This window comes from Dermochelys coriacea, chromosome 11, assembly GCF_009764565.3.
Source record: "Dermochelys coriacea isolate rDerCor1 chromosome 11, rDerCor1.pri.v4, whole genome shotgun sequence".
Classification (NCBI taxonomy): domain Eukaryota; kingdom Metazoa; phylum Chordata; order Testudines; family Dermochelyidae; genus Dermochelys; species Dermochelys coriacea.
In genome coordinates, this window is record NC_050078.2 from 6,648,798 (window position 1) to 6,662,301 (window position 13,504).

General features: G+C 41.6%; 1 protein-coding gene across 1 annotated transcript in view; it reads right to left on the minus strand.

Annotated features, from left to right (window-relative positions):
• Window positions 1-13,504, minus strand: part of CNTNAP5 (contactin associated protein family member 5) — a 310,836-nt gene that overhangs the window by 209,036 nt on the left and 88,296 nt on the right. The window contains 3 exon segments of the mRNA XM_038421715.2: window positions 2,220-2,363; window positions 8,770-8,954; window positions 12,728-12,931. Coding sequence (XP_038277643.1) covers window positions 2,220-2,363; window positions 8,770-8,954; window positions 12,728-12,931 — 533 coding nt within the window.

Below are 13,504 nucleotides of genomic sequence, written 5' to 3' on the forward strand. Positions count from 1 at the left end.
CTACCTACATGCATCCGATGAAGTGAGCTGTAGCTCACGAAAGCTTATGCTCTAATAAATTTGTTAGTCTCTAAGGTGCCACAAGAACTCCTTTTCTTTCAGGATTAAACAGAGTCTCTAGTGAAAATAGAATAGAAGGGGCCGTACTCCCTTGTTCCTTGGAAAAACACTTTGTTATTACAGGTTTCAGAGTAGCAGCCGTGTTAGTCTGTATTTGCAAAAAGAAAAGGAGTACTTGAGGCACCTTAGAGACTAACAAATTTATTTGAGCATAAGCTTTCGTGAGCTACAGCTCACTTCATAGCTGTAGCTCACAAACGCTTATGCTCAAATAAATTTGTTAGTCTCTAAGGTGCCACAAGTACTCCTTTTCTTTTTGTTACTACAGTTACTTTGACAGCTTGAATGACAAAGTGGACTGGTGGGCAGAAGGTAAGCAAAGGAAAATTTGTGAGCAGAACTTTTTGGACCACGGTACAGAATAATTTCCACAGGTGTTAAACTTACAGGGACTCAGGTATACAATGGACTGTTTGAAGTGGAGAACCAAAGTTCGTGCTATACTTCATTGTGTGCCTTTGCCATTCCCCTTCACCATGTTTTCCCATTCAGTGCTACCTCACAAAGCACAGCAACATAAAGCAAAGCCCAAGCACAACTGGGGGAAGTCACAGAAATTTCAGAGTGACTTTTGACACTCTGGGCATGTGGAATCATCACTTGAAGACCACGATTGACTTGGAGTACAGCCCTCTTGTCCCACAAGACCTTTCATAAGGCCAAAGCTCTTTTCAGTGTTTCAGAGCCAAATCCTCTGAGTCAGTGAAATCCTGGGGTGAGGAGAGAATTGTGGAGGTCCTGTAGCACCTGAGTCATGGAGGAGTTAGGAACTGTGCCTGTGAAAATCAAAATGCCTTGTGGGGACGTGGGGGCCAGAACTGTTGGAAAGAGTATGCTTAGCAATGTCAACTTCTACACATGTACAATTGGACTTTTACCCAAGACTCCACATAGTGCAAGTTGGAATGCTGTGAGGGTAGGACCCTGGCCAGGTATTCTAGACATGCAATTTAAAGGGGTGTAAAAAGTATGATTTCCAGATCACTGATCCAACACATACTTAATGCTGGCATAAAACATACTAATGTGTCTCTTTTGATACTTAGGGCTGCATCACTCATAAGTTCATTTAGAAGTCAATGTTTTGCCTCAGTGTTTGGCCCTGTTTTTACAAATATATGCAGGAAGTTCTCCAAGGAAATACTTTTGTCCAACCTTCCAAAACATGCAGCATGAGTAAATCACTCAGGATATAAAAACCAATCACAATGGTGTTTTTTTTTAAAATCCTGAACACTAGAGTAGAGTGGACCATTCTCTTTCCTTATGAAGTTAAGGGTCCCTCAGTTTCTTCCTGGAACGTGCAAATTCATGAGACACTTCCTACAGCAGGTCCAATGTTCCTAATATGTATATTTCTTTTACCGTTCCTTTCCCTATGGAATAAGATAAATAGAGCTAGTTGAAATGTTTGACATTTTGAAATATCAGTGAAATTGTGACTTTCAAGATGAAAACAAACAAAAAAAAATACCCCAGAAAAACATTTTGATGACATTTTTGCCAGTCTCTTTTCCTTATTGGCTCAGCTACAGAATTCATCAACAATTTCCAAAACTCAACATTTCGGATATATGGGGGTGGTGGGGTACGAGTGAAGAATTGAAACATATTTGAAAATAAGTGTGGCAATTTCCCCCCCAGCAAGGTAAGCTCAAGCTATGGGCCAGATTTTGATACCCTCTCTCAATGAATAGCAGCGAGACTACTCAGGGAATAAAGTTTTATTCAAAGTCAGTAGGACAATGAGAATCTGACTACTGCTTTTATTACTTTAGATGGCCTAAGAGAATCTTTTGAGAGACCCAGGGACTTCTATCCAAATTTAATTCACTGGAGAAGGAGTAAAAAGTTTCCTCCAACTCAGCTTCCCCAGATTCAAGTATAGCTGGAAATGAGTAAAGCCAGCTAATTTGTGTATGTACCTTTGAACAGCTCTCGGTGTTGCAGCAGGCTAGGTGAATATCCTTTTAACTAACTATACACATAAAAGTCTAATCTAAGCAGCAATCATTTGGCAGGAGGGACAGCACTTGTCAATAGCTGGGACTGGAAGGAAGTGATGAATCAAAGAGGAAAAACAGACATCCGATTCTCACCACAGTGTAGATCTGAGGTTTACGCCTTTTTGCCAGGTCAATTATATTGACTCCATTGTAATATAGGTTCTCAATGCATCCAAGGAAATTTTTCTTCAGGAAGGTTCCTGGCTTTCCTGGGACTGGGATCCCCCCGAAACTGAGCTTTGGGAAAGAACAAAGACAACACTCAGTTGCAACTCCAAAATGTAGGGGGGAAAGGAATGAGTGAAGTGCATGGAGAGGGGAGCTGAAGTTACATACACAAGATCAGGCAAGGAAGGCTAGAGCACGGCTCAGTGGTTAGGGTATGGAAGTGGGACTAAGGAGCCCTGTGTTCTCTTCCTGGATCTGACACTGACCTACAATTTGACCTTGGGCAAGTCACTTCACCTCTCTGTTTCCACTCTCATCCTTTGTCTGCTGTGTACTTAGACTCTAAACTCTCTCACCATGTGCATATACAGCCCCTAGTACAGTAGGGCTTTGATTTCAGTTGGGACCTCTAATAATCCTCATGACAATTGGTGGAGATAGCAAATGCAAACAATAAATAACAGCTAGTGGGTGGCAGGTTTAGGGAACTGTTATTTAGAGCAACTCTCCCCTCTGTTGAACATAGACAATAGTACTTTAGAGGGATGTTGTGAAGCTCTGTTCATTAAGGAACTGCTTGTGTTTGATCCCTGGTGAGGTTGCAAGGAACATTCCCCCGTGAAAGGCGCAGACACACCAGCATTCTGCACTGCATGGAGTGCCAAGACAGCTCTTCTGGGAGAAAACGACCTCGTGTTAAATCACATTGCCTTCATATTAAAGTAGAGACACCAGATGATTTCTATTAACAATCAGCACAATTGGTGACTAAACCATTTCAGAATACAGAATACTAAACGGCCAGCATTGTGATGCATACAATATCCAGTTCCAATCCTTTGATATAATAAAAAAATATCAGGATGTCTCTGATGTTACCTGCTGATGGGGGCTAAGTTGCAAAAGGCCTTTACACTGACAATGGAAGGTAGCCATAGAACACCCTCTGTTGTCAGGCAACACCAAGGGGCCTTCTTAAGCAAAATTTTGATAAGACTGTATCCAAACCGTGGCCAGCTGTGACTTCACTGTTATCACCATGCTGCATGCCAGGGCAGCTTGGAACTTCACAAAAGCAGGAGGGATAGAACTCCGATCTTTCTGCTCCAAAACAGCACAGGCCCTGCCACATCAGCTAAAGGAGATTCCCTGTTTCACCTTAGCTATACAGCCTACATGATATAATTAAATAGTTCTGATTCCATCCAATAGAGGGCAGTGACACACCAATACCTCCCATCTGTTACAATAAACACAGATTCTCAGCTACAAAAAGCATTGCTATTTCATAACCCTTCGTGCCAATAACAAACTTGCAAGTGATGCAGAGTTGAAAACTATTTCACTTTTTATTTTATTCATCAACTTGCACCTTGGTTGTATTGATTGATAATTACACACCAGGCAATAAAAAATGAAATAGTTTTCAACTCTGCATCACTTGCAAGTTTGTTATTAGCACGAAGGGTTATGCAATAGCAATGCTTTTTGTAGCTGAGAACCATTTTTCTTGCTGAAATCACCCTCATTTTTCTTTCATTTTCTGTTCTTTTAAGTCTCCTGCTTAAGAATTTTCTACAAAAAGCAGAAATCAATATCAATTACAGTGCTGAATTATTGAGAAAACAATCTCCTTAGTGATCAGTAATAATTTTAATGACCAAACTCATGGTTTTATTACATTTAGCGAGGCCTTTAATCCCCTAAATTTGCTGAAAAAAAACTTCCATTAGACTGCATTGTCTTCAGCTGCACAATCCAGCCTACACTTTCCTTTTCTTAAATTGCATTCCTTAACTCCAAGTTATAACCACTTACCATACTTGTTTTAATCTCCTCGTATGGAGGGTCCTACATGGTTCAAATGCTTCCAGAAATTAATCTTGTTCCTACCACCCCAGTAGTGGTTTATCCAAACAATGTTTTGTTCTTTTAGTCTTTCCTCATAAGTCATTCCCGTACACTCTGCTACTTATTTTTGCTGGTTTTCTTCACACACACGTACTTCAAAGAATGATAATTACTTACACTTAGTCTAGAAGGATCTGAAAGCACCTTGCAAAGACAAATAGACTTTTACATTGTTTAAATTAAATTGTTTAAAGACATTTTTTTAAAAAATATTGTGTATGGTGTTTTTAATCAGTTCTGAAAAAATATCCAGACATTTTCAGAAAATAAAATGTTGACAAAGTTTTCACAAAAATAATTATTTTTTTTAAAAAAAGGGCCATTTTACACTTAAAAAAACCTTTTGTTCAAAAATTGTCACCCACTTCTAGCTATGATTCTCTGCTTCAAGCACCCCCTCAGTCCCACTGTTGTAAAACATATAAGAAATCAACAAATTGATGAAAGCTTGAGGAGCAGGATGGTGAAGATTCATAGCTAGATTTCCAGAAGTTTGGAGGGCATACAAATTCCTCGCTCTGAAATTCGACAGGGCCAAGTGCAATGCTCAAGGTGCTAAAGGAGCACTCAAGGAAGACTAACATTTGCAGAGAAGCTAAATGAATTCTGTGCATCGTCTTCAAGGCAGAGGATGTCAGGGGGATTCCCATACTTGAGCCATTCTTTTAGGTGACAAATCTGAGCAACTGTCCCAGATTGAGGTGTCAGTAGAGGAAGTTTTGGAAGAAACTGATAAATTAAAAACTGGTAAGTCACCAGGACCAGACGGCGTTAATTCAAGAGTTCTGAAGGAACTCAAATGTGAAATTACAAAACTACTAACTGAGGTACGTAACCTATCGCTTAAATCAGCGTCTGTACCAAATGACTGAAGGATACCTAATGTAATGCCAATTTTTAAAAAAAGATTCCAGAGGTAATCCTAGAAAGTACAGGCCAGTAAACCTAACTTCAGTACCAGGCAAAATGGTTGAAACTATAGTAAAGACCAGAATTATCAGAAACAAAGATGAACACGGTATATTGGGGAACAGTCAACCCAGCTTTTGTAAAGGGAAATCATGCCTCAGCAATCTATTATAATTATTTGAGGGAGTCAGCAAGCATGTGAACAAAGGTGATCCAGTTGATTAGTGCATCTGGACTTTCAGAAAGACTTTAACAAGGTCCCCCACCAAAGGCTCTTAAGTGAAGTAAGTAGGCATGAGATAAGTGGGAAGGTTATCACATGGATCAGTAACTGGTTAAAAGATGGGAAACAAAGGGTAGGAATAAATGGTTAGTTTTCAGATTAGAGAGAGGAAAATGATGGGGTCCCCAAGGATCTGTACTGGGACCTGTGCTGTTTAACATATTCATAAATGATGTGGAAAAGGCAGTGAACAGTGAGGTGGAAAAATTGCAGATGAAAAAAAATTACTCAGGATAGCTAAGTGCAAAGCTGCCTGCAAAGAATTATAAAGGGATTTCACAAAACTGGGTGGTAGGGAAACAAAATGGCAGATGAAATGCCAATGTGAATAAGTGCAAAGTAATGCATATTGGAAAACATAATCCCATCTATGCATACAAAATGATGGGGTCTAAATTAGCTGTTACACTCAAGAAAGACCTAGCAGACATCGTAGATAGTTCTCTGAAAACATCCACTTAATGAGTTAGGAACCATTAGGAAAGGAGTGGACAATAAGACAGAAAATATCATAATGTCACTATATAATCCATGGTACATCCACACCTTCAACAGTGCCTGCAGTTCCGGTCACCCCATCTTAAAAAAGGTATATTAGAATTGGAAAAGGTGCAGAGAAGGACAAGAAAAATTATTGGGGGTATGAAACAGCTTCCATATGAGGAGAGATTAAAAAGACTGGGACTGTTCACCTTAGAAAAAAGAGATGACTAAAGAAGGATACGATAAAAGTCTATAAAATCATGAGTTATGTGGAGAAAGTCAATAGAGAAGTGTCATTCACTCTTTCACATAACACAAGAAGCAGGGGGCACATGATGAAATTAATAGGCATCAGGTTTAAAACAAACAAAAGGAAGTACTTCTTCACAAAATGCAGTCAGTGTGGGAATCTCATTGCCAGGGGATGATGTGAAGGCCAAAGGTATAACTGGGTTCCAAAAAAAATTAGATAAGTTCATGGAGGATAAGTCCATCAATGGCTATTAGCCAAGATAGTCAAAGACGTAACTCCATGCTCTGGATGTCCCTAAACATCTGCCTAGATGCTGGGACTGGACAATAGGTGATGGATCATTTAATAATTGCCTTGTTTTCCTGATTCCCTCTGAAGCATCTGGCATTTGCCACTGCCAGAAAACAGAATACTGGGCAAGATGGACCATTGGTTTGCCCCAGTATGGCCATTCTTATGAACCACCAGTTTCGGCTGGGGTCTCTTGACACTACCATAATATAAATCTCAACAAAGTCAATGAAAGCTGTAAGTTCTTACCAGTTTTAAGAATCAGACCAATATTTTATCTATTTATAACTTTAAAAAAAAGTGTATTGTGCATATAAAACTTTGTATTCATTTGACTGGGTCAATCTTCCCACTAGCTGTCATATGTCACTTGTCATCTTAGATCTTAAGCTCTTTGAAGCACTGAACTTCTATTCGTATATGTTTATACTGCACATAACAAAATGAGACCCTGCTCCTGACTGGGGTCTCTGAGTGTGACTGGAATATTAAATATTAATATATAATAATGTAACATCATTTACAAAGAAGCAGGGATTTGATTAGGATCTGTTGCTAAATGAATCTATTTGTGAGTTTCCCAGAAGTAGATCATGTCCCATCTTTCACGGAGTAGAAGAATCCAAATCTTTTTGTAATCTCTTAGAACACGCACAATGCTGTTCTGAGGTTCTAAACAACAAGGCCTGCATTTCTGTTATTGCCATGGCTTAAATCACTACAGCAGAATACCAGAACATTTATTTTTTATTAGGAATAAGACAGAAAGCTGCAATGACACCAAAGTCCAGCAGTCCCATCTATACTTGAGAGCTACCTGCAATCTAAGCATCCATGGCAATATGTTGCTGGTTCACCAGTTTGCTAGTATGAGACCATCAGAATTAACCTGAAGGACTCCTTTTCCTGAACAAAATCCCAAGGCATATCCTAATGGGAATGAAAGAACACACCACCATCTATGCTGTTCTTATGTCAACTTCCCAAACAGCTACATCACCACCAAAGATAAGGGCATGAGAACAGTGGATGAAATCCTGGCCCCACTGAAATCGATGGCAAAACTACCGTCAACGCTAATGGAGTCAGGATTTTATACGGTAACTAATATGAACTTTGAGACAGGATTTAATGAAAGCGGTGACACTGGCATCTGGCTGGGTGCAGGAGAATTATTAATTAGTGCCAGTGAGCACAAATGTCTCTCTTCCTCTCTGCACCAGGCAATGACAGAAAGGGAAGGAGCTTCTAACAATTTGGCTAGAACATTGGGGTGACTGACAAATGGAAACCCTGAGGTGCTAGGCACCTGCATGTGCATAAGTGCTGCTGTTAAGCCATCTGGTTTCTGAACTCAGGACATGCTGGGAGTGGATTCTTTAAAGAGAAAAGATTCTAAAGTGCAGACAAGAAGTCTTTGATTGCACAACAGTGAGCGATGCCAGTGTAGTCCATTCAAATAAGGATGATGGCTCTGGCTGTGCAAACACAACACCGTGCTCTGCATGGTCCTGGAACTTGCTGATCAGGAACAGCATGGTGAAAAGGAACACAGGAAATATTCAAGTGGGGGTGGGAAATGGGAGCATTGTGGTTATAATCAGGAAATAGCTAGACATATACTTGATGAGACAACAGTTCTAAAAGGCTTTGCCTGCACTTTTCAGAGAGTACAGGGCTGACCCGAGTAGTGGGGAGGGTGAAATACACCTCCCCTTGTCAGCCTGGCCTCTGAACCAGGTTTCCTTCTGGGGAGGATGTTTCTCCCTTGTTCAGCTCAAGGTAGCACTGGTGAAGTAGGGATCACCTATACCACTCCTCCCTAGAGGGAAGATGCTTTCTAGTCACCTTTCATCTCTGTGCTGGAGGCAGCTGCAATCTGGCTGGGCTATGTAGGGATGAGTTAAGGACAGGACCATGTTCTCTCTCCCGTGGCCACCAGAGCTACTCATGTGAATGGAGAGTGTGTGACACAACCATTAAAACAGTTGTAGAGTTGCCAAGGCATGCACACACTCCCTCTGAATCCACAGGAATTCCTCCTTGGGATTCTGCTGCAGCGTGACCTTTCCACCATGGAAGGCTGTGCCTTCTGAGTCCCAAATTAGCACATGGGCTGACATACATTCCAACTCTGCTTGCCCAGAGACTGGCAATTTCCCTAGAGAATCAGACACACAGAGGAAGTGCCCTGATTCAGGCTGGTTAACCATGAAAGGAATTTTAGGGGAGAAGGGAAACAGGTTAGAGAGAGATCCCTACTGCTGACAAAACCAGCCCAGCGACTGAACGTTCGCCGAGCTCATACCTCTCTCCAAAGATATAACCCAAAAGACTCAACACACCTCATAATCGATGTCCAGGTGGTCTGAATCCCCCTTGGTTCGGAAATGCTGAGTGTGCTTGTCCACCGTGAAGTTCACTTGCTTGTTGAATCGTTCAATGAGAACCGAGTGCCAGTGCTGATCATCCAGGAGGCTGCCCAGGGTGACTGACATGTGGCTGGTACTGAAACGCAGCTTGGAATCTCCTGCAGGGGCAGATGCAGACAGAGGACACTGTAGCGAGCCCTGGACTGTTGAACTGAAGCATTAAGGCTTCTGCGTCTATGTGCTACTAACGAGATATCTAGTGTCCTTCCCCAAGAGAAAAAGGGCCCAGGGTAAATCTGGCTTGGATTCTTTGGGGACAGTCTCTTCTTCGGCTGCCCCAATGCCCTGATCAGGAATACGGAGGGGGATTTTCCCAGGTTGCTGTGTAAGTCGTCATACATCGCAGCACTGGCAAACCTGTCGTGTTGCCTGTTACTCAGGTCTGAAGTGCAGTAGAGACCCTAATATTTTAAGAATGCCATCTGGCTTGCACAAAAATCTGCCACCCATTAAAGGAACAGATGTAGCACAACTGTGGATTTCCACAAACATACAGTCTAATTACTCTTGACGTTTCAGTGATCACTTCCCCCCCCCCATTTTAACAACAAATTGTACCTAACCCTCTCTGGAGAAAACAGTTTAGACCACGTGGTACTGGAAATCTAAACAAGAATAGATATTTCAGAGGGCCAGATCTTAGTCTCCATTGCACTAGGAAAAATCTGAAATCATTCCTTTGATGTCTGTGAAGTAACTCCAGTTGCACAGCAGTGCAACCGAGTTCAGAGTCCGACTCCAGTGAGAGAATAATCGGACCCAGATCTAAAAGAGCTAAGTGCTTTTCTGTTTTCTAGCCAGGTTTCTGACTTAAGATTTGAGACCTTCTGGTCTCTACTGTGCATTCTTTTCTTTTTTATTCATCAGTGGAAATGGAAAGATGCACATTCCAAAATGATTTGTCAAACTGTGTATAAGATAAAAATCTTAGATTCAAAACTTGCCTCCCCTGACACACACACTTTGTGGTAGTCAAAATCGAGATTTCAAATGTCGTGGCTCATGAAAGCTCTATTTTAGGTCCCAGAGTAAACAGATGTGATAGCTCACAACAATGCAACCAACTATGGTATCACGCTCTTATTCCTAAATTAAAAGTAGAGCTTTTTCTGAAGGGAGACGAGAACCCAACGGGGTCAGAGAATCCAGGGTTTAGAGCTTCATTCTGAAATAGATCTTTTGCATGCATATTGCCCTATATGCTTACAGATAATGAATAACAGGAATATAGTATTATCAATGTGACCCAAAAAAAAACAAGGAAAAAAGATTAGTTGCATACAAAGCCAATTAATGAGTTTATGTAAAAACAAACGAAGAGCCGTGAAAAAAGGAATTATTTACCAGGTTTGTTTTAATGATTTCAGTTTGTTCTAATTGTCAGACAACTTCTGCTAACTCCCACAGACATAAGCTGAGAAGAGAAATAGATGCCGACTCATTTTACACTGGCCTTGTCTACATTAGGGAGTTTTACTAAAACTTCCCACCTTGGCTACGCAGGATTCAACTCCACTGGTAATAAGGAAAATAGGAACTATAGTATACAAGAGGCCCCACCAGCCTCAAGCATTTTACGCATCAATCTCATGCAGATACACTGTGAGTAGGGTTACACAATTGGTCCCACCACTGCTACCATCAGTGATCCTGATGCTGGGAAATCTGGAGCAACAGAACCTAAAGTAACCCATATTAACACAATGCCTTTTCCCCTCTAGCGGTTTTCTGTATGGGAGTGTTAAAATACAAGCATTAGGGATTCATGCTTTTAGATCAAGAAGGTCTGCGTTCTGTCCCTGCTGACAACACTTCCAGCAGGGGTCATCATACTAGTATGGACAACCTTTTTTTCCTGGTCCAGGAGACAGTGCGTGGAGGTTCCTACCTGATACAGAACCACATTGTTTTAATCACAAGTATTAAATTGCACTAAGCCACAACTATGACTCAATGGCTACAGGGTTATTCACTATTATTCCATGGTTTAAATCAAGTCAATCACTCACATTCCGAGCCACTGAAGCGAAGCCCTGCAAGAGAGCAGTCAACTGAAAGAAGGAACAGATTTGCAAATATTCTCCCTGACCTATAGATGTCCCAGTGCTGAATTACTCAGGAGTTATGACTTCTGCTAAAGGAAAGGCCAAGGGTTTTGGATTCCCCCCCCCAATATTGTATAGAGAGTGCATTCACTCCAGTGACCTGCCCTGTGGCGTACAAAATCCAGTTGTGAAGTGCTTTAGTACCTCCTCCCACTGACGTATCTATATGTGATGTATCCACTTGGGAAATGCAAACAGCTTTGAACAAAAGAAGAACTGAGCCAAACCGTCCCTCATCCCTCAAACCCAACTTGACCACATACTGATGGGACTCCATGCCTTAGCGCTGCCTGGCTCTAGCCAAGCCCAAAAGCAAAAAGCACCAAAATACTTCAAGAAAAGCTGTTCTCCTGGCATCTTCAGCCCTACAAAGAAATACAAGAAATGTCCTTAGAAAGCTTGTCCTGGTCAGCTTTGCAGACCAAACACCTCTGAAGAGCTTTGGAGAAGCACCTACATTTTGAGGAGCTGATTCAAACTCCTGAACCCTTTGGGTACACCAGTTGCTAGTATTGGGTGCTTTTCATTTTGAGAAAGAATAGCACAGATCCACACAAGCAGTTCACATTTAAATAACATTATTGCTAGATGAATTAGAACAAAATCAGAGATGGAATCAGAAGTTCAACAGTGCCTATGCAGCAAAACAGCCCTAAAGCCATTTTAACCTCTATAAGGAGACCCTCAAGAGGTGCAGAGTCACTGTAGTGGCTCCTAATCCAAACCTCCACACTCTCAGTGTGAGAGAGTGTGACTTGTGTAAAAGGAGGCGTGGACAAGGCTTCCCTAATCTCCAGCAATCCTTGACTGCCAGAACATCTCCTTGGGCTCCTGGGAAGCAAACATAAGCTACAACAGTGCTGAGGTAGCTCTAATTTGCACCAGGAGTTCAGATTGGTAACAGGACTCAAGAGACCACAAAGGTGTCTTAAAACCACCTTAAATAAAGAAAAGAATTAAAGCCCATGCATATTTTGTTGAAAGCTTAAAAAGCAGGACGGTGGGATGGAGTTTTGCCCTGCAACAGTCTGATATTTTTCAGCTTTCTAGTGCTACTGATCTGAAGCTGTTGTTTTGATGCAAGTGAATTCTGCTTTCCAGCACATGCCAACATTTTCCCTTAGGTTTCTTTTCCTTTGTCTGAACTTATAGCAATGACAACACAGAGGTTAGCATGCTTCATCCAAAGAGGGGTTCTGTTCCAGGGAAAGGAAGACCTGTTTTCATCCTGAATGGAAACTACGCAGCCTAGACATATTGCTTGAGAGAAGCCACAGAAACTGTGAGCCAAATGCTAAATAAGACTGGATGGCTACCTGCAGAGCTTCGACAGATCCCTGCTCTGAAATGATGAACTTAAAAAGGAATCATTCTCTAAGCAGAGAGAGGAAATTGTAGTTGAGATTCCAACTGAATCCCCCGAGGCCTGATGTAGATTAAACAGGCAACAACAGTATTTACAGCTAGAAAAATAAAGGTAACGTAGTACTCAAGAGATGTGGGTTCTATTTTTGGCTCTGCCACTGACCTGCTGTGTGACTGCAGGCAAGTCACTTCACTTCTCTATTTCCCATCCCACTCTTTGTCTTGTCTCTTCAGACTGCAAAATGTGTGGGGCAGGTACTGTCTTTTACTGTGTGTATGCACAGCTCCGAGTACAATGGAGCCTGATCTCAGTTGGGGCTTCGGAATGCTGCCGAAATACAAATCATGAAAGGAAATGAAAAACAACTCTCATGGTAATGAATAAAAATATCAGCTCCTACCCAGGTTAATGTGCAAGGAGAGCTTTCCTTTCTGCAGCTCCAGTGTGATGTAGTCTCCGCGCTGTCCCTCTCCGTGGAATAAGACTCCATCCCCCTGCATGCTCTTGAACTTCAGGGAAACCACGTCTTTGAAGGTGCTCATCATTTTCTGATTGAATCTGTACAGGAGGGAACTTCTGCCATCAAAATCTGCTATGTCCGATTCTAAGGGGGAAAAGAAGAAAGATGAAAACATAAAGAGGTTGATTATCGTTGAAGTCTCTCGATTTCACTGGGAGGTGGGGGCACTCAGAACATGACAAATATAGAAACCACCAAACCATGCCACACCTAGTCCACTATCCCTTTCCATCAGCTTCTCTTATTTAGGCCATCAGTCCTGTGTTATTTTTTCCCCTCTTTTCATGATTCACAGCCCTTTTGTTATGTTAAGATTTTTTTCATCTGCCTGCTTTTTCATCATACCAGACACCCCACCACCACCAAAGCCATGTCCTGCCCTGTTATTGTTTACATCCCAAGGACGTTCAGAATAGCTAGCCACTGCTTCAAATGCACAGTCCCAGTTGCTGTTCCAGTTTTTCCTATCAGGGGGTAGCTGTGTTAGTCTGTATTCACAAAAACAACAAGGAGTCCAGTGGCACCTTAAAGACTAACAGATTTATTTGGGCATAAGCTTTCGTGGGTAAAAAAACCACTTCTTCAGAGGCATGGAGTGAAAATTACAGATGCAGACATCATCATACATGAAAAGAAGGGAGTTATCTTACAAGTGGA